This window comes from Oncorhynchus kisutch, linkage group LG17 (genome assembly GCF_002021735.2).
Source record: "Oncorhynchus kisutch isolate 150728-3 linkage group LG17, Okis_V2, whole genome shotgun sequence".
Lineage (NCBI taxonomy): Eukaryota > Metazoa > Chordata > Actinopteri > Salmoniformes > Salmonidae > Oncorhynchus > Oncorhynchus kisutch.
In genome coordinates, this window is record NC_034190.2 from 46,086,481 (window position 1) to 46,107,339 (window position 20,859).

The following is a 20,859-nucleotide window of genomic DNA, read 5'->3' on the forward strand; positions in this document are numbered from 1 at the left end:
TGTTAGCTAGAATGATAACTCATTGATATAGGCTGTAGCAAAAGCTAGCCAAAAGAGCCATTTTACTGGTTGAAGTTCAAATTAAACTGTACTAGTCACACACACATATTTAGCAGATGTTACCGCGGGTGTAGCGAAATTCTTGTTCCTAGCAAAAAATGCAGTAGTATCTAACAATCCACACAAAGCTAAAAGTAAAAGGGAATTAAAGAAGTATATAAATATTAGGAAGAGCAATGTCAGAGTGGCATTGACTAAAATACAGTAGAATAGAATATCCGAAACTTTGTCCAAATTGAAGGGGATATACACGGCTATGACAATAACCGACGATAATTATCTTGGGAGATAATATGGAAGATTGTAAGGAATTCTAGGTCAGGTGAACAAAAGAACTTGAGATCCTGTATATTATGATAACACCATGAGTGGTTAATCATGAAACATGCACCCCCGCCCCTTCTTCTTCCCAGGGAGATGTTCATTTCTGTCGGCGCGACACATGAAGACACCCTGGGGCTGTACCGATTCCGACAAGATCATACATAAGAGATGAGTAAAGCAGTATGTAAACATTACTAAAGTGGCCAGTGATTTAATGTCTATGTATATAGGGCAGCAGCCTCTACGGTGCAGGGTTGTGTAACTGGGTGGTAGCCGGCTAGTGATGGCTATTTAACCTTTTCACACATACCAACAAACAGGTGTGATCATTATTCAGTGGTCCCTGTAGCGTATGCTCAAACTGGTGTGATTAAAACACTTATTTAGAACGTCCAGTTTTGATTGACGCAACAGTTGGCATTTGAGCTAGCCACATTGTTTTTTCAGAAACATTTTGAACAAACAGTCCTAAAAAGTTATATCCTGAATGTGACCAGTTTATTTTTGGATCCAATGTTCAGACATTCACAAAAGTAGCGACAGCATACACAATCATCCAAACTGGAAAATGTAGGCTAAATTAGTCCTAGCGCTAACTAAGGAAAGATTGAAGTAACACAAGCGGTCATATTTAGCTAACCCTCAGCTGACAGAAACCCCAATATGAATTAGCTAATAGCAATTAATATTTATAATTCATCACATTGCGGATGAGCTCAACATTGATCGAAACAATTGAGTAAAACACTTTCTTGAAATCGTCTGTGTGGACCATTTAATTTCAGATAATGATGTGTACGCCCAGGATTTTGAAGCGTTCCACCTTCTCCACTGCGGTCCCGTCGATAGTGGCGTGCATCCACATCGAAGTCCACAATCAGCTTCCTAGTTTTATTGACTTTAAGGAGAGAGGTTATTTTCCTGGCACCACAACCGCCAGGGCCCTCACCTCCCGGTAGGCTGTCTCGTCATTGTTGGAAATCAGGCCTACTACTGTTGAGTCGTCTGCAAACTTGATGATTGAGTTGGTGTCGTGCGTGGCCACACAGTCAGCCCCCTCCCTTGTGGGGCCCATGTGTTGAGGATCAGCAAAGTGGAAATGTTGTTTCCTACCTTTACTACCTGGGGGCGGTTCAGACCCAGGGCCCCGAGCGTAATGATGAGCTTGGAGGGTACTATGGTGTTAAAGGCTGAGCAAAAGTCAATGAACAGCAAATACTACAATAGTAGTGATAGAACTTCGGTAGCATTTCCTCAACTTTGGTTTGTTAAAATCCCCAGCTACAATAAATGCGGCCTCAGGATATGTGGTTTCCAGTTTGCATTAAGTCCAGTGTAGTTCCTTGAGGGCCGTCGTGGTATCGGCTTGAAGGGGAATATACATGGCTGTGACTATAACCGAAGATAATTCTCTTGGAGATAATTCAGTCGGAATTTGATTGTGAGGTATTCTAGGTGAGGTGAACAAAATTACTTGAGTGTCTATGTCATCACAATCACACCATGAGTAGTTAATCATGAAACATACACAACCGCCCTTCTTCCCAGAGAGTTCTTCATTACTATCTGCATGATGTATGATGATGTATGGATGGGGACAGTATATCCCAAGAGAGCCATGATTCTGTGAAACAGAGTATGTTACAGTCCCTGATGTCACTCTGGAAAACAATCCTCACCCTAAACGGTTCTAGTTTATTGTTCAGAAACTGAACATTAGCGAGTAATATACTCGGAAGTAGTGGATGGTGTGCACGCCTCCTGAGACTGACTAGAAGTCCACCCCGAATACCTCTTCTCTGCCGGTGGAGAAGGATCCAACTCGGGAAAGTCTTATTCGTAATGCTGGTGAGTTACTGCTGCTCTGATATCAAACAACTATCTGGGCTAATAATGTAAGAAATAACACACAAAAAAAGATTGCAAAGTGTTATATTAAGTAGGACATTCATTCATACGAGTCTTAAAATCCAAATATCTCCTTGTTCTGCCACCAACTTGCGCCGATCGCCCTTGTGTATAAATGTTTGCAAACACAGAAAGGTCTCTATACTGATTTGCCGAAGTGTGTCCTCTAGCATGGTAATGCAAGTCACAAGATGAAATGCATGCATCAGATGATATATTTAGTTAATTACCTAGCTTAAAATAACTTAATCCACCCTCTCTCAAACCAGCATCAATAATGTTGATCACCTCAACGCATAAGCTACAGCAAACTGCAAATCCTAGAATAAGAATAGATGGAAACAGGTGTTTCCTGTTTCAGGTGGGGCTAAGCTTGCAATACTGTGAATGCTATCACTTAATAAAATAGTAACACAAACTGTTGATTCCATTCAAACTAAACTAGGCCTACTTTACTGTAACCAAAAAGGATTTGTCTGTGAAATCTTATCTTTGGCAACGTCAAACTCGCACACACACCAAATGTGTAGATATCCCATCATTATCATTATCAATCATCATTAACGACTTGTCAGGCTTAGTTTGTGTTAATTTCCTGCGTTCTGTTGGGTGGGTTGTCCTTGTGGATTTCATTTGAGGCCATTCTTTTCAATGTGGTCCTGGACTTTCCTGGCTTCATCCCAGCTGACTCCTTTAGTTCCACTTTCTCTCTGTTGACTAGTTCTCTGTCCTCGTCCAGTTTGAGTATATGTGGCATCAACAGCGTGGAGCTCCCCTGCTCCAAATGCTCTCTTTCCAAGAGGCTGCATCGTAGTGGCTCGCTTGCAGTTTGAGGTATGCTCATGTTTGTTTCCTGTTGCCCTGCATGCAAAGCAAGAGCCTCTCCACCTCTGCAGGAGCATTTTTCTCCAGTCACATCATGCCCATACTCCTGGAGTCTCGGTTGGGACCTTTGGCAGCTTTGGCATGGAGACGGCTTTACCATATGTTCTTCAATCCACAGCTTGAGCCAGAAGGAGGCTGGGTGGCACAGCAGCACGGCCTATGGACAGCGACGGAGGTATTTGGCAATACGGAGTCTGAGTTCAGCTGTTCTGAGACCTGCTGAGTGGCAGTGGAGATATTGTCCTGCTCTGCCTTGTCCTGAGTAGAGACAACAGGATGCATCTTGATTGTGGTAAAGGAGGTACCACAGGGATGTGTGTTGTCCCTAGCCATGTTGCAGTCATTTGTACAGTCATTTTTCACTTGGATAACCACTTTGTATTCTCTCAAGTCATGGGAGTCCCCCACTGTTCGGCTGCATGTCCTCGTGTCCTCCGCTCTTGATTCTTCAAGGCTTCGTACTTCTAATACAGAGACATAAGAGGCAGATGTGAGGAATGAAAAGAGAGCAAGCACTGTGGAGGCGATGTCAGTAATTGCTTCCGTTTGACAACAAGACAATAAGTATGAATGCCATTGGGTCTATGGCGCATACCTGTAAGTTCTGGAAGTGTATGAGGGACTTGCAGTGAAAGTGCCTGGCCGTGGACTCGAAATAGAAGAACTTATGGCACAGTCTGCAGAGGAAACCAGTCACTGGGACAACAAAGCTTGAACCTGGAGAAAAAAATGGAGAGGCGGGAAATAAATAATGCTTCGTCTCACTTTCTGTCCTACAGTTTCATTTTTTTCAATCCTTTCTGAGTGACTGTGTGTGTCATCAAAGCAACAGCATAATCACCGTATTGTGTTTCAGAATCAAACGCTTCGTAGTCCCCCACATGCTCTTGCGGGACTGCTCTTTGACCAGGCTGCGAACCCTGCAAAAACAGAGTGAGAAATTAAACACTTGGAAAGAAATGTACATGACGCATGGCAGTTATGTTCCTTGGGAAATTTTGTCCATTAATACCCTGCTATCCTCATCCTCGTGGGTCTCCTCCTCAAAGTCATCTTCTCCCTCGAAACATCCCACTGCATCCACAGTGATGAGTTCTTCAATGACCTCTGGCTCTCCTTCCTCCTGGAGCTGGGGTCAAAAGGAGGACATGAGGTGAATCAACATTAAGCTAAACAATGCCCCCTGTTGGATATTGTGCTTCATGAACGGTGCATTGCTCAGTGAGGGACAAATCCCAACTGTCTAATTTTCACTTAGTAATGCATTGACATTTTGACTAAAGTGGCAGTTAGGATTTGCCCCTGAAGTGGCTAGTAGCCAAGCAAGACTAGTCAATAGTCATAGATGATAAACAAGGACAAATGCCCCAAACCAAAAATTAAAAAGTCCATATTTCATAAACACACATTATTATGCACTACTGTTGTTTATTCACATGCACACACCTCCTCCACATTCCGCTTGTGTTCTCGGGACTTCATATGCTCCACAAACTTCCGTGGCGTCCTGAACTGGCGAGTGCAGACAGTGCAGAAGGGACGTGAGGACTGCTTTGATAGCTTAGAAACCAGAGAGAAGAAAATGTTTATAATGTTATGGCTCTACCCGCTTCCATTCTCCACAAAGCCCATTTCACCTTTTTACTCTTCCCAACCTTAGTGCTTCTCTCTGATGTCACCTTTACCTTGTGGTCCTTGGTCCTCCGGTGCTCGAGGAGGTCGCCGGTAAAGTGTGTTTGGCATGTTGCACACCAGCGCTGCACCCCTGCTGGCTTTTTGCCCCTGGAATGTAGCCAAACATAATTTGAAATCCACTCTATTGCATTTGCCAGGCTGCCTGACTACTGCCAGTCCCCGTGTCTCAGTCTCACCAACACTGACAGCGGATTGTGATGATAGAGAAGTGTAGTGAGTAATATGGTAGAGTTTGCCCCTTACCTGGCTTTGTGTGTACCCTGTAGAGAGTCGCCGACCCGTGGTAATAGATTGACCAGACAGGCATTGCTCACTTGCTGAATCTCCATCATACGCTGTTGATGTTCCAATCCGTTCATATGGTTCTGGAAATTCTGCAGGCAGGTGAGGGGCAGACAGACAAAATGAATGAGTTGTAAAATACCATTCATTTCACAGGATGAGCATCAATACTTACATACAGTATTAATAACTATGACAAAAAAATACTCAGAGTATTCAGTCCCCTTGACTTTCTCCACATTTCACAGCCTTATTCTAAAATGTATTGAATTGCTCTAACAAGCATGACATTGACAGTCCATTCCCCAAGCAGCTATTTGGTTTTTATAGTGATGGGTTCTGACTTCTAAACTTGAAATATGAGCCAAGGGCTTTGAATGTTACTGAGTAAGGGAAAGGCAATCACATGGTTGCGGCCACTGATAAGGGTGGAGAGCTGTGGATTAGTGAGGAATGGGGGCCAAGGTCAGGTCACATTAAGGGAGAAGGAACAGTTTATTACCCACATCACTTAACTTCCTGCCTATCAATAAAGATGACATGTTTAGAGGGAAGGAGGAGACTTGTGCTGGTGGGAACACGTCTTTGTCTGTTCAGCTGTCTGACTCATTGCGTAACTAAAACCTGGTTTAAGCTTTTCATGGTTGTCCGTCAGGTTCTAAATAACAGGGTAAAAACTAACAATAGTACTTGTGCTAGCTTTACGTGTGTGGCTTTATCCTCACCTGCTGGTTGTGGTAGGGGTTGCTGCAGATGTAGCAGTAGTGGCTGTCAGTCGCAGCTCCTCTGTCACTGTCCTCACCCTGTCCCCCTACACCACAGGGGGTCCCTGTGGCTGTTGCTGCAGCCAACTCCTCTAGGCCTGTGCTGAACGCCCGGCTCTCGCTGCTCTGCTGGATGGTGACTTTCAGGGATGTGCCTACCCCCAGAACATGCTTTAGCCCAACACACAGGACAGCATCCAGTGTCAGCACCGATAACACTCGCAGATGGAACATTTTTGAAAATCAGGATTACTAAATTAAATTCCTTTAGTGCCCACCTACTTCAGCTGTTATACTTTCTTTGCAACATTCCTCCGCCACTTGAATGGAAGTGCTTCCTCCTCTGTACTCGAGAGCAGAGATGTCTATGGAAAAGCAAAATATATTGTGTGCTAAAACAACAATGGATGAATTAAAACAAAAGCTGGACCTGCAGCATACATATAAAAATAAACAATGTATAAGGGTAATGGTTTAGCTGTAAGCAGAGCTATATTCACTACAAATCAAATGGAAGCAAACAGCCGAAGGGACTATGCTGAACTTGTCCAATTACAAACACTTGTTTTCATTGCAAATTGTTTCTGTTGCAAAGAATTTGGCTACAGTGTGCACTAATAAATACACCCCTGATTACCTATTTCATATCTCCTGGTATGTCAGTTGCAAATATCGATACCATTGATTTGATTCCTATTTCATTACAACAGCAAAGTGTCAGAATCAAGACTGCCATAAAATCTCTAAAACACACCTACAGGCTGAGGTACATCTGTTGACATTTCATTATCAGACTTCTGGACTGCCTCTTGTCCAATTTTTATATTCACAGGCTCTTCTGACCTGTGAATAAGACCAGTCCAGAAAATAAAAAGATTAACAATAACAAAAAACAGGCAGAATAACTAGTCTGTGTTCAGTAAGTAGACAAGTGACAGACTTTTGTTTTCCATGGCAAAATTTTGTGCGGTGAGCCCTACTGAACAACTCCAGTTAGATACTTACCCATTCATCTTCTGCTTCTTCATCTCAGGCTCCTGTTGCTTTGCAAAGAATTGTCCAACTGATTCCGCTTCCTGCATCTCTGTAAAACAAGTATAACACATACCCAGATCAGCACAAAATTGAAATAGGCATATCAAGACACTTAAAATTGATGGGTTCTGACTTATAAACTTGAACATTTACATTATAGCAGAACATGTTATTGTTATACATCATGTATCTTATGATAAGGAGAAGGGCCACAGTCTGGCTTCAGTTGTTGTAAATTGAAATATTTGCTACACCAGAAGTGAATGATTATATGTAAAAATTAATGAATATGGTGGAATCAATTATGGTTGAATATGAGCCAGGGGCTTGGAATGTTACTAAGTAAGGGAAAAGGCAATCACATGGTTGCGGTCATTGATAAGGGTGGAGAGCTGTGGATTAGTGAGGAATGGGGGCCAAGGTCAGGTCAGATTAAGGTCAGGTCACTCTAGCGTGGGTCAGGTCAGGCTAGCGTCCCACCTCGCCAACAGCCAATGAAATTGCAGGGCGCCCAATTCAAAACAGAAATCCCATAATTAAAATTCCTCAAACATACACATTTTACACCATTTTAAAGATACATTTCTTATAAATCCAGTCACAGTGTCCGATTTCAAATTGGCTTTATGGCGAAAGCACACCAAATGATTATGTTAGGTCAGCACCTAGTCACAGAAAACCATACAGCCATTTTCCAGCCAAGGAGAGGGCTCACAAAAGTCAGAAATAGCAATTAAATTAATCACTAACCTTTGATGATCTTCATCAGATGGCATTCAAAGGACTTCATGTTACACAATAAATGTGTGTTTTCTTCAATAAAGTTCATCTTTATGTCCAAAAACCTAATTTGAAATTGGTGTGTTTTGTTCAGAAATGCATTGTCTCAAAACAAACATCCGGTGAAAGTGCAGAGCCACATCAAATTACAGAAATACTCATAATAAACGTTGATAAAAGATACAAGTGTTATGCATGGAAAGATAGATAAACTTCTCCTTAATGCAACCGCTGTGTCAGTCTTTATGGCCTTTGTTGTTTATAGCACCTAGCCACAGAAAAACATACAGCAATTTTCCAACCAAGGAGATGTCACAAAACTCAGAAATAGCGTTATAAATATTCACTTAACTTTGATGATCTTGATCGGAATGCACTCCCGGGAATCCCAGTTCCACAATAAATGTTCGTTTTGTTTGATAAAGTCCATCATTTATGTCCAAATACCTCCTTTTTGTTCGCACGTTTAGTTCACAAATCCAGGGAGAAAGTTCAGACGAAAAGTCCAAAAAGTTATATTACAGTTCATAGAAACATGTTAAACGATGTATAGAATCAATCTTTAGGATGTTTTTAATCATAAATCTTCAATGTTTCAACTGGACAATTCCTTTGTCTTTAGAAATGAAAACGCAGCTACCTCTCACTGCCACGCACATGATTTAGCTCATGGCACTCTGCCAGACACCTGACTCAAACAGCTCTCATTCTCTCCCCCTTCACAGTAGAAGCCTGGAACAAGGTTCTAAAGACTGTTGACATCTAGTGGAAGCCCTGGGCAGTGCAATATGACCCCATAGACACTGTATATTCGATAGGCAATGACTTGGAAAAACTACAAACCTCAGATTTCCCACTTCCGGGTTGGATTTTTTCTCAGGTTGCCTGTCATATGGCTTCTGTTATACTCACAGACATCATTCAAACAGTTTTAGAAACGTCAGAGTGTTCTCTATCCAAATCTACTAATTATATGCATATTCTAGCTTTTGGGCCTGAGTAGCAAGCAGTTTACTCTGGGCACCTTATTATCCAAGCTACTCAATACTGTCCCCCAGCCATAAGAAGTTAACAGTATTTCATGTGGTACTTTACTTTTGATGACCCAGACCACCATTTTCTTTGTTCACACACGGAAGATTGACTGTCAAACATGGATTTTTATTGTGGCTGTGTGGCTGAGGGTCAACAGAAATAAGTTGCCAGGTTAACTAAGAGGGTTTCTAGAGTCAGGTGTATAAGTGAGATAAGACCATGGGACTCACCTGTATTGGGAGTCCTATCATCCCTCTCCCCTAGCCCCTCTGCACTGCTGGAGCTCAGCTGGTCCCCAGCACTTCCTGTCTGTTCCTTCTTCCTCTTCCTAACACAAATGTCCTGTTTGGACACAAATACAACAAAACACCACACATCATTAAATCAATAGTTCACACTCACAGATCATTTTAGGATGTGCAGTTGCGCCATGTTAATTTAAGTAAAGAAGATAATAGTATTGTAGATATAGCCTATACTGAAGCGGTCCTGCCCAGAAAGGTTCTCCGATTCAGAGTGGTAGAAAAAAAGATGATGAACCTTGTTTAAAAAGTGTGTAAGGGAATGATTGGGTCCTGATGCGAATAATCCCACTTGGGGAATAGGAGCCGGTCCAAGGAGAGATTGCCTTGTCCCCTCAGACAAAAATGAAGTAAAGGGTAGCCCACTACCCATGGCCAAGCCTCGCATGTTACCTATAGATAGAGGAGGAAGACATTGTATGTACTTGGAGGATAATTCCTTTTCCCTATAACATCCACAGCATTTTGACTCTTCTATATGCTACTAAAACATTAACCACCTTCCTGTGCGAGAAGATAAGACAGAGACTTACCTCGCATCGGTTGTTGCATGAGCAGTGCCCCTTGCAGCATGGGGTTGGTGGCAAGGAGAGAGGCCCGGGGAACTGGGCAGAGGTAGATCATACTAGGTGGTGGTGGTCTGATTGATCAAAATTAGAAAGTTAGACAAAAATCTGGATAAGGTGTTTGACTTTATTACTAGGTTCAGTGTAGCTGAGGAATGCTCATCTCCGTTCTCTTATATCAAAAGAGTGGACTATCGATAACCGGTTACTAGCAAATCGTGTGACAACATTGAGTCACCAGTCAGAGCCTAATATTGGAATCAAGGAGCCTAACGTTAATCCTTAGTACAAGGACCTTACATGTTCTGTTTAAAGGGCGAATTGGCTCTGGATGCCAAAACAGCCATATACTCCATCTAAACGTGAATTGGTTGTCAATTGCGGTATAGAAGCATAAATCCCTCTACTTTCAGATAATGTCACAAATGCAAAATACACAGTTACTGTACACCGTTTTACCACACAGTTGCAGCCGACACTATTTTTCAGTGACATGTTTGTGCGTCGGTCTTCTGTACACACAAGTGTCTGGAGACGCAGATAGGGGCGACAGTCATTTCATTAGCACAGGTAGTCAAATCAAATTGCATTGGTCACATACACATGGTTAGCAGATGTTAAATGCTTGTGCTTCTAGTTCCGAAAGTGCAGTAATATCTATCAAGTAATCTAACAATTCCCCAATAACTACCCAATACACACAAATCGAAAGGGATGGAATAAGAATACGTACATATAAATTTATGGATGAGCGATGGCCGAGCGGCATAGGCAAGATAGAAGAGATGGTATAAGATACAGTATTTACATAGGAGATTAATAATGTAAGATAAGTAAACATTATTAAAAAGTGATCCATTTATTAAAAAGAGGCCAATGATTTGAGTCTATGTAGGCAGCAGCCTCTCTGAGTTAGTGATTGCTGTTTGGCAGTCTGATGGCTTTGAGATAGAAGCTGTCTCTCGGTCCCAGCTTTGATGCACCTGTACTGACCTCGCCTTCTGGATGGTAGAGGGGTGAACAGGCAGTGGCTCGGGTGGTTGTTGTCCTTGATTATCTTTTTGACCTTCCTGTGACATCTGGTGCTGTAGGTGTCATGGAGGGCAGAGTTTGCCCCCGGTGATGCATTGTGCAGAACCAGGTGGTGATACAGCCCGAAAGGATGCTCTCAATTATGCATCTGTAAAAGTTGGTGAGGGTTTTAGGTGACAAGCCAAATATCTTCAGCCCACTGCTGTTGTGTCATCTGCAAACTTGATTGAGTTGGAGACGTGCATGGCCACAGTCATGGGTGAACAGGGAGTACAGGAGGGGGCTGAGCACGCACCCTTGTGGGTCCCCAGTGTTGAAGGTCAGCGAAGGTGAGATGTTTCCTACCTTCACCAACTGGGGGCAGCCCGTCAGAAAGTCGAGGACCCAATTACACAGGGCTGGGTCGAGACCCAGGGCCTCCAGCTTAATGATGAGCTTGGATGGTACTATGGTGTTGAATGCTGAGCTGTTGTCAAATGAACAGCATTCTTACATAGGTATTCCTATGGTCCAGATGGGATAGGGCAGTGTGATGGCAATTGCATCGTCTGTGGACCTTCTGGGGCGGTATGCAAACTGAAGTGGGCCTATGGTGGCAGGTAAGTTGAAGGTGATAGGATCCTTAACTAGTCTCTGGGATTAGATCCAATGTCTTGGGTAGTGGTCTGAACAAAGGATCTGCATCAAGAAAGGCATATTCCTGGTCGTAATGTTGGTAAGTTGACGTCGCTCTTATAGCCAATAGTTCTTCCCGGCTGTATGTAAATAACTTAAGATTTTATGGGCTAACTATACAAGAAATAATACAATAAAAAAACTAAAATACTGCATAGTTTAAGGACTCGACACAAAGAAACCATCTGTCGGCGCCATCTTACAAAATTGTATTTAAGGTTTAAAAAATAAACAAGAAAAAGAAAAAAGGATTAAAGCATATAGAAAAATTAAAACACTTTTTTTTATGCGCTGTAACATGGAAATATGGCTGTGTGGGAACCCTATAATAAAGGTTGTTCATCAATTTAACCTTTTTTATTTTTATTATTTCTGATATGAAAGATTATGTCCTTATGCTTCCAAAGCAGTACCGCAAGCATCGTAGCTCTTAAGGCAACACACCGAGGTAAAGTAGGTTTTAAATTAGACATTCAACAGACATTGGCAGTTAGAAATGTTCAACCTTTAAATAGGCTATTTCTCACTGATTGACCATGAAGGATCTTTCACGAGCAAATGTTTTTGTTAGGCACCAGACAGAAAATGTAATCAATATATGATATAATCAAATCATATAAAAAAGCATTTAAATGAATGTGTCGCAATAAATTTTGCCTACTTTTACAACCTATGATTTGCATAAAAGATCTAGTGTTGATTTTATAGGTCAAATCACAAAAAAAACATTTTCTCTCTTGTTCGCATTAATTTTCTCTATGTCATAGAAACATAAGTGCAAAATATTCTAAAAACATTTGGGAAAGATACTCAGACATGTCCTTTAATTGGAGAAACAGGAAGGTTTGACATCACGAAGAGGACAACAGAATGCAGAGAATACTTAAACATTTCATGATTTAAAAAAAAAAATGTTTTTTTTTTATATATATATATATATATATATATATACACACACACATAGATCAGTCAAACCTGCCTTACGCTAATTGCTGGACTTTCACAGGGAAAAAATATAAATAAATGTGGCTAGTTTATCAAGTCTTCTGCCTTGAAGTAATAAATACCAAAGTTTTAAAAAGTGTTGTAGGCTACCCTATCCTAGAATTAGGGTCATGGCTGAGGTTACTGTCTGTTCAGGGTCAAGGCTAAAATAGGTATTACCTAACTTTTCTTTTAAAAGACATAGGGTTAGATTTTTTCCTCTGCAAAAACAGTATGGGTTTATAAGCTCTTGCTCCTCCCCATGACCAGCTGCGGCAGTGAGGCTCATTATAATTGCTGGAATGCAGTCAACGGAATGGTATCAAACACAAAGGCATGGTTTCCATGTTTTTGATACCATTCCATTGACTCCATTCCAGCCATTATTATGAACCGTCCTCCCCACAGCAGCTGTCATTGAGCTATGGGTACAACATACCTCAATCGCGACACTCGCTGAGCTCATAATCTGAGGTAGCAACTGCGTCAGATTGACAATTCAATGAGCAAGACCGATCCATTTGGTTAGCAACCTGCGCAGCATGCACTCACTTCAATGCCTGCGAAGGAACCGATTTCGATGCATATCAAATTACCCACCAGCCATTTAGAAACCAAAAATTGTCAAACATTTTTGTATTTCTTAATTTAAAAAAAAAATTATTCTGGCAGTTTCAAATTGGCCACATCTTGAAATATGGACCCGCGTTTTGTTTAGGTTTTACACCTTTTTTTCCATATTTGATGGTTAGGCGCCAGCCATCTCTGGCACTGTGGGTCACCAAACTTGTACACAGGCAAACAGTGATATCACTCACAAAGTAGCTGTAACCTTGTTAACTCTTTAGAACCCATAGCGGTCATCGACGGCCTTTTAATTAATATAGCGGCCGCGAACGGCCTTGTTTTTCTAACAATAATATCTGTAATCAATATTGCGAAATTAACTTGCTAACAACCTGTCGTCATATTCGCGTGGCTGTTGTAATCTACCAGAAACAGGGTATGCTGTAATTTGACTTCCAAAGTTTAAAAAAAAACTTAATTACTCAAAATGCCAAAGCAGACACGACTTTTCACTGTGATAGAGGCTGTGTTGGTTGGCGATACGGATTCGGAGACGTCCTTGCACTTTGAAAAGCGATGATGTCGAGGTGAGTGAAATAAGTCAACAGCAGATATACAGTAAGTTTATTTATTTTTGATGCAATGAAACTTGGGGAATAGCTCTCAGATTAGCAAATCCTGTCATGATAACTTGGTTGGTACAGGCGAGCACATTAGCGGTGGAGCTCGAATGATTGCTCTCGGTCTCATGGAAAAATACTTTACAAAGATTTTACTGAGTTACAGTTCATATGAGAAATCAGTCAATTTAAATAAACAAATGAGAAATTAGGCCCTAATCTATGGATTTCACGACTGGAAAACAGATATTCATCTGCTGGTCAGATGTCTTTTTTTTTAAATATTTTAAATGGCTCTATGTAGTAATGTGCGCCTCCATAGTCTGTTCTGGACTTCGGGACTGTGAAGAGGCATCTTGTTTTTTATATACCTTTATTTAACTAGGCAAGTCAGTTAAGAACACATTCTTATTTTCAATGACGGCCTAGGAACGGTGGGTTAACTGCCTCGTTCAGGGGCTGAACGACAGATTTTCACCTTGTCAGCTTGGGGGATTCAATCTTGCAACCTTACAGTTAACTAGTCCAACGCAATAACGACCTGCCTCTCTCTCGTTGCACTCCACAAGGAGACTGACTGCCTGTTATGCGAATGCAGTAAGCCACGGTAAGTTGCTAGCTAGCATTAAACTTATCTTATAAAAGACAATCATAATCACTAGTTAACTACACATGGTTGATGATATTACTAGATATTATCTAGTGTGTCCTGCGTTGCATATAATCTGACTGAAGAACTTTGAAGAATCTCATATTTAGATTTTTTTTTAATACACTTTTTTGGTTACTACATAATTCCATGTGTTATTTCAAAGATATGTCTTCACTATTGTTCTACAATGTATAACATATAAAATAAAGCCTTGAATGAGGGGGTGTCTGTCCAAACTTTTGACTGGTACAAACATATACATAAAGGAATACAAGTATCAAGCATACAAGTAGTATGCGGTGTGGGGGCTATGCTTTGGCAAAGTGGGTGGGGTTATATCCTTCCTGTTTGGCCCTGTCCGGGGGTGTGCTCGGATGGGGCCACAGTGTCTCCTGACCCCTCCTGTCTCAGCCTCCAGTATTTATGCTGCAGTAGTTTGTGTGTCGGGGGGCTAGGGTCAGTTTGTTATATCTGGAGTACTTCTCCTGTCCTATTCGGTGTCCTGTGTGGATTTAAGTGTGCTCTCTCTTAATTCTCTCTTTCTCTCTCTCGGAGGACCTGAGCCCTAGGACCATGCCCCAGGACTACCTGACATGATGACTCCTTGCTGTCCCCAGTCCACCTGGCCGTGCTGCTGCTCCAGTTTTAACTGTTCTGCCTTATTCGACCATGCTGGTCATTTATGAACATCTTGGCCATGTTCTGTTATAATCTCCACCCGGCACAGCCAGAAGAGGACTGGCCACCCCACATAGCCTGGTTCCTCTCTAGGTTTCTTCCTAGGTTTTGGCCTTTCTAGGGAGTTTTTCCTAGCCACCGTGCTTCTACACCTGCATTGCTTGCTGTTTGGGGTTTTAGGCTGGGTTTCTGTACAGCACTTTGAGATATCAGCTGATGTACGAAGGGCTATATAAATACATTTGATTTGAAGTATCTAAGTATCTGACTGAGCAGTGGTAGGCAGAAGCAGGCGCGTAAACATTCATTGAAACAGCACTTTCGTGCGTTTTGCCAGCAGCTCTTCGTTGTGCGCTGTTTATGACTTCAAGCCTATCAACTCCCGAGATGAGGCTGGTGTAACCGAAGTGAAATGGCTAGCTAGTTAGCACGCGCTAATAGCGTTTCAAACATCACTCGCTCTGAGCCTTCTAGTAGTTGTTCCCCTTGCTCTGCATGGGTAACTCTGCTTCGATGGTGGCTGTTGTCATTGTGTTGCTGGTTCGAGCCCAGGGAGGAGCGAGGAGAGAGCTATACTGTTACACTGGCAATACTAAAGTGCCTATAAGAACATCCAATAGTCAAAGGTTAATGAAATACAAATTGTATAGAGGGAAATAGTCCAATAATTCCTGTAATAACTACAACCTAAAAAATCTTACCTGGGAATATTGAAGACTCATGTTAAAAGAAACCACCAGCTTTCATATGTTCTCATGTTCTGAGCAAGGAACTGAAACGTTAGCTTTCTTACATAGGACATATTGCACTTTTACTTTCTTCTCCAACACTTTGTTTTTGCATTATTTAAACCAAATTGAACATGTTTCATTATTTACTTGAGGCTAAATTGATTTTATTGATGTATTAAGTTAAAATGAGTTCATTCTGTATTGTTGTAATTGTCATTATTACAAATAAATCTAACAAAAATTTGGCCGATTAAATCGGTATCGGCTTTTTTGGTCCTCCAATAATCGCTATCGAAAAATCATAAATCGGTTGACCTCTCAACCATACAGTTTTTTAATTCCTCATCAATCCAATGGGATTTAACAGTTTACAGTCATTTTCTTAATGGGTGCGGGCTTATTAGAACTGGAGTAAGCAATTTCATAAGTGTGTCAAGTGCAGCATCTGGTTGCTCCTCATTACAATCCACAGACCAGCAAATATTCTTTACATCATCAACATACGAGTCACTACTAAACTTACTCTATGACCTCTTATACACTATATTAGGCCCAACCTTTGGAACTTTGGTTTTCCTAGATTTGTATTTATTTTTTATTTTACCTTTATTTAACTAGGCAAGATCAGTTAAGAACAAATTCTTATTTTCAATGAAGGCCTAGGAAAAGTGGGTTAACTGCCTGTTCAGGGGCAGAACGACAGATTTGTACCTTGTCAGCTCGGGGGTTTGAACTTGCAACCTTCCGGTTACTAGTCCAACACTCTAACCAATAGGCTACCCTGCCGCCCCGATATGGCTATTATATTGTGATCACTACATCCTATGGATTTGGATACTGCTTTATACCAAATATCTGCAGCATTAGTAGAGATGTGATCAATACATGCTAATGATTTAATTCCTGTGCTGTTTCTAACTACCCTGGTAGGTTGACTGACAACCTGATCCAGGTTGCAGGCACTGGTTACAGTTTGAAGTATTTTCCTAAATGGGCAACTTTATGATAGCCAGTCAATATTTAAATCACCCAGAAAATATACAGTTGAAGTCTACATACACCTTAGCCAAATACATTTAAACTCAGTCTCACAATTCCTGACATTTAATCCTAGTAAAAATTCTCTGTCTTGGGTCAGTTAGGATCACCACTTTATTTTAAGAACGTGAAATGTCAGACTAATAGTAAAGAGAATGATTGTCAGCTTTTATTTCTTTCATCACATTCCCAGTGGGTCATACATTTACTTACATACACTCAATTAGTATTTGGTAACATTGCCTTTAAATTGTTTAACTTTGGGCAAACATTTCAGGTAGCCTTCCACAAGCTTTCCACAATAAGTTGGGTGAATTTTGGCCCATTCCTCCTGAAAAAGCGTGTGTAACTAAGTAAGGTTTGCAGGCCTCCTTGCTCACACGTTTTTTTCAGTTCTGCCCACACATTTTCTGTAGGGTTGAGATCAGTCTTTGTGACGGCCACTCCAATACCTTGACTTTGTTGTCCTTAAGCCATTTTGCCACAACTTTGGAAGTATGCTTGGGGTCATTGTCAAGTTGGAAGACCCATTTACAACCAAGCTTTAACTTCCTGACTGATGTCTTGAGATGTTGCTTCAATATATCCACAAAATGTTCCTGCCTCATGATGAAGGTCACTGGTCCCTCTTGTAGCAAAGCACCCCCACAACATGATGCTGCCACCCCAGTGCTTCACGGTTGGGATGGTGTTCTTCGGCTTGCAATCCTCCCCCTTTTCCTCCAAACATAACAATGCTGGGCGGCCATTCAGGTTAGGTCGATATAGGACTCGTTTTACTGTGGATATAGATACTTTTGTACCCGTTTCCTCCAGCATCTTCACAAGGTCATTTGCTGTTGTTCTGGGATTGATTTGCACTTTTTCACCTTTTTTTTTTCCTGAGGTCTTGGCCGATTTCCCCATGATGTCAGGCAAAGAGGCACTGAGTTTAAAGGTAGGCCTTGAAATACATCCACAGCTACACCTCAAATTGACTCAAATAATGTCAATTAGCCCATCAGAAGCTTCTAAAGCCATGACATCATTTTCTGGAATTTTCCAAGCTGTTTAAAAGGCACAGTCCACTTAGTTTATGTAAACTTCTGACCCACTGGAATTGTGATACAGTGAATTATAAGTGAAATAATCTGTCTGTAAACAATTGTTGGAAAAATTACTTGTGTCATGCACAAAGTAGATGTCCTAACCGACTTGCCAAAACTATAGTTTGTTGACAAGAAATTTGTGGAGTGGTTGAAAAACGAGTTTTAATGACTCCAACCTAAGTGTATGTAAACTTCCGACTTCAACTGTACGTCTCTGTTGATCACATACATTATCAAGCATTTCACACATTATTCAGATACTGACTGTTAGCACTTGGTGGTCTATAGCAGCTTCCCACAAGAATGGGCTTTAGGTGAGGCAGGTGAACCTGTAGCCATATTACTTCAACAGTATTTAACATTAGATCGTCTCTAAGCTTTACAGGAATGTCGTTCTGAATATAGACACCAACTTCTGTTTCCAGAAGGTGTCAAAGTCATCAATAAAAGTGACTCCAGCGAGATACAGTAGTCTTTTAGCCAGATGTGTAATGCCAGCAGTCTGCTGAATCTTTCACACCTGCGTCCCAAAGATGGCACTGGATCTGAAATTTGCCGTTCTATGGAGTCTTAATTCTAAAATCAGTTAAGTTAGTATCTCTCTGCCTTCCTCCTGTTAGTCTCTCTCTCACCCTCTCCCATCTGTTAGTCTCCCTCCCGTTAGTCTCTCTCCCCCTCCGTCGCAGGCCTAACAACACCTGTGCCAATATATCCTCCAAACACTGGTTTCTCTGGCGTTATCACTTAAATAATGCATTGCTACCAGCAAAGCTGGAATTGTGACGCAGAACAATGGGCTGGGAATAGAACTTTCAGAAGGCGAGTCGGTGCCATGATGCTCAATAGAACTAATAGGAGCTGGCAGGGTGAAAAATGCCCTGAAATAAGGTGTTTTTTTCATGTTTTTGATATTTACTTCAAAACTAGAGCAAGCAGTTGGGACATATAGCAAATATTAGGACACGGGGCTCCGTGGAGGATGTAATTAACACATTTTTATCAAAAATAAAAACGTTAAATGTAATGTGTCCAGATTATCTAGGTTCAGTGGGTTTTGATAGAGAGCACCCATGCAGGAATGTCTTACCGGTTCATTTGGTGCTGGTGTGGAAGTTGGGATGGCATGAGTTGGGTTGTTTGTAGCTGCTGGCGTTGTTGGAGATGTTGTGGAAGCTGCTAAATACGTTGCTGCTGTTGGAGGCGTTGTTGATGACCGAACATATTGCTAACTAAATAACGTTACATAACTAGCTACTAACCTTTACGAAGAAGCCAGTTAACATCAAATATGGTTGGCTACATATGTGCTTGTCTAATTAACGGTACAGCTGACATACTAATTTAGATAGCTAACGTTATCTAGACTAACTTTACCAAGCTAGTTAGTTAGCTAGCCAGTTTACCTGTACTATGACGCATAGCTACGTTAGCTGGCTGAAAGTATGAAATTATCAAGAAATGCGCTGTAGTTGTGCATTTACAATACCTACTTCCGTGGCACATATATTTTAGATGGTTTCAAAAACAGTAGTTACTGTTATCCCTTTCAAAACTTATTTGCTGGCTATGCACACTAGCTCCAGTTCAGAAATACTATACTATATCAGCGTCTCGTCAGCAACACTAAAAAAAAGTACTTCCGTGTCAGGGGAATGTCGGAAATGTTCAAATTAAAAGTCCCGCATGTAAGAATCCCCTAGAGTCGATTGATACACTGGTGCATCAAATCTAAATTAAATAACAAAAAATCCCCATCAAAATTCGTCAGTTTGTGTTTTGCATTGAATGCGTCTCAATTACCACCTCCTCCAGTGTCGCACTTCCGCATCTGCGGTGAAAGCACAGGAGAAGGTCTTTGGTGAAAGGTGACAGAAACTAGAGAAACAGATAGAATAATGAGACAGATAAGCATCCGGTTGGCGTTTCGACTGAGAGAAAGCCCACTAAACACGTAGTGGGAGAAGATGGAACTGGATGGATTTGGGTCGAAATTCTGCAAAAAATATTCTGTTATGAACAGAGTGGACTACGTTTAGTAGACATTACTCTTTGCAAAAGTAAAATATATATATATGTCTGTTTAGGAGTGCAAATGCCAATTGAGTTATTGCATACGTGAACTTCACTGAGTAGGCGTTCTCAAACGGAAATATGTATATATTTACTAGAACCCGCCAGTAAGTTATCGCTAGCGCGTGCTTGGCTCTACCCCCCTCCTTGCTTGTTCTGCCCACTATGACTCGTGTTCCCATTGGAAACGACAAGCTGTGATCTATCTTCGTTTCGTGATAAAAATCTTTGCTAGAGCAGTGCTCTTCTTTGATGTTAATTGGCAGGGTATACTCATAAGGTGTATTGCTGCCACCTACTGCATGGAGTACTAAATACTAATACTAATTACCAGAAACACTAACCAAATTCACGCTACTACCCTGAATGTTTTTTAAATAAAAAATAATAATAAACTGTCCTATTCAGATCCCTACACAGGCTCAGGAACCTGGGAAGGGGGAACATCTTCATTCAGTACTCCCTGTAACATTTCGGCTGTAAAGACCTGTTGATCCAGAAATCTATTTGCTGCATTCACAATGATGTCTAGCTTCTTTGATTTTTTGTTTGTTTGACTAGTGCAATTGATCACTTGCGCTATAAACACAACAAAGCCCACCTTCTTCACTATTAGTGTCGGGCTCCTTCTCCTGCATGTAATTCGCTGCAGACTGTGGGACACCCACTACCATCTCCTCTCTACGCACTCTTCTCTACGCACAGACCTGCTGGATGGCCCTGATCCTAGCTACTGCGGCCTCCTTCATTTGTACAGGGCACTCCGGGAACTTGGGAACATGATTCCCATCACATTTACAACAATATGCTTCACCGGACTCTTCAATTACTACATAGTTATTCCTTCGAAAAACACTTGCCACATGTCCAAATGTTTTACAATTACAACACTGCACATACGATCTCACCACATATCTCACATGCCCAAGTTTTGCATTTCATCAAACAATAGGCTTTGCTCCCTCTTTCTGTCATAGCTTTCCACATCATGCGTCGACTGTACTCAAAGTAGCACCCATATTGTTTGTGTTCCAGCACAGCTGTTGAGGTTTTGCTTGCCTGAGATAGAGTATCTCATGATAAGCTGT

At 41.4% G+C, this 20,859-nt stretch overlaps 1 protein-coding gene across 2 annotated transcripts; it reads right to left on the bottom strand.

Moving 5' to 3' along the window:
* Nucleotides 1-865: 865 nt before the first annotated feature.
* LOC109907753 (cip1-interacting zinc finger protein) lies at nt 866-19,482 on the bottom strand. 2 transcript variants are annotated; one of them, XM_020505932.2, is made up of 15 exons: nt 18,789-19,482; nt 9,604-9,710; nt 9,309-9,463; nt 8,999-9,110; nt 6,924-7,002; nt 6,673-6,761; nt 6,201-6,283; nt 5,880-6,089; nt 5,116-5,246; nt 4,863-4,959; nt 4,624-4,737; nt 4,190-4,306; nt 4,019-4,097; nt 3,773-3,894; nt 866-3,641 (listed from the first exon to the last, which is right to left on the bottom strand). In XM_020505932.2, exons 1-15 carry the CDS (start codon nt 18,824-18,826, stop codon nt 3,564-3,566), a joined length of 1,611 nt encoding a protein of 536 aa, XP_020361521.1. In that variant the 5' UTR covers nt 18,827-19,482; the 3' UTR covers nt 866-3,563. The 2 variants fall into 2 exon arrangements, with proteins under 2 accessions (XP_020361521.1, XP_020361522.1); XM_020505933.2 differs by having other exon boundaries at nt 5,880-6,073; nt 6,197-6,283.
* Between the last annotated feature and the right edge of the window lie 1,377 nt (nt 19,483-20,859).

What these genes read in the sequence shown, in the direction of transcription:
- LOC109907753 (XM_020505932.2), bottom strand. Translation starts at nt 18,826, where the DNA reads ATGCCATCCCAACTTCCACACCAGCACCAAATGAACCG. An exon ending in AAGAAGCAGAAGATGAATGG is followed by an intron (nt 6,762 to 6,923) that starts GTAAGTATCTAA and finishes TCTTATTCACAG; the next exon opens with GTCAGAAGAGCCTGTGAATA. An exon ending in ACAAGCGGAATGTGGAGGAG is followed by an intron (nt 4,307 to 4,623) that starts GTGTGTGCATGT and finishes TTTTGACCCCAG; the next exon opens with CTCCAGGAGGAAGGAGAGCC.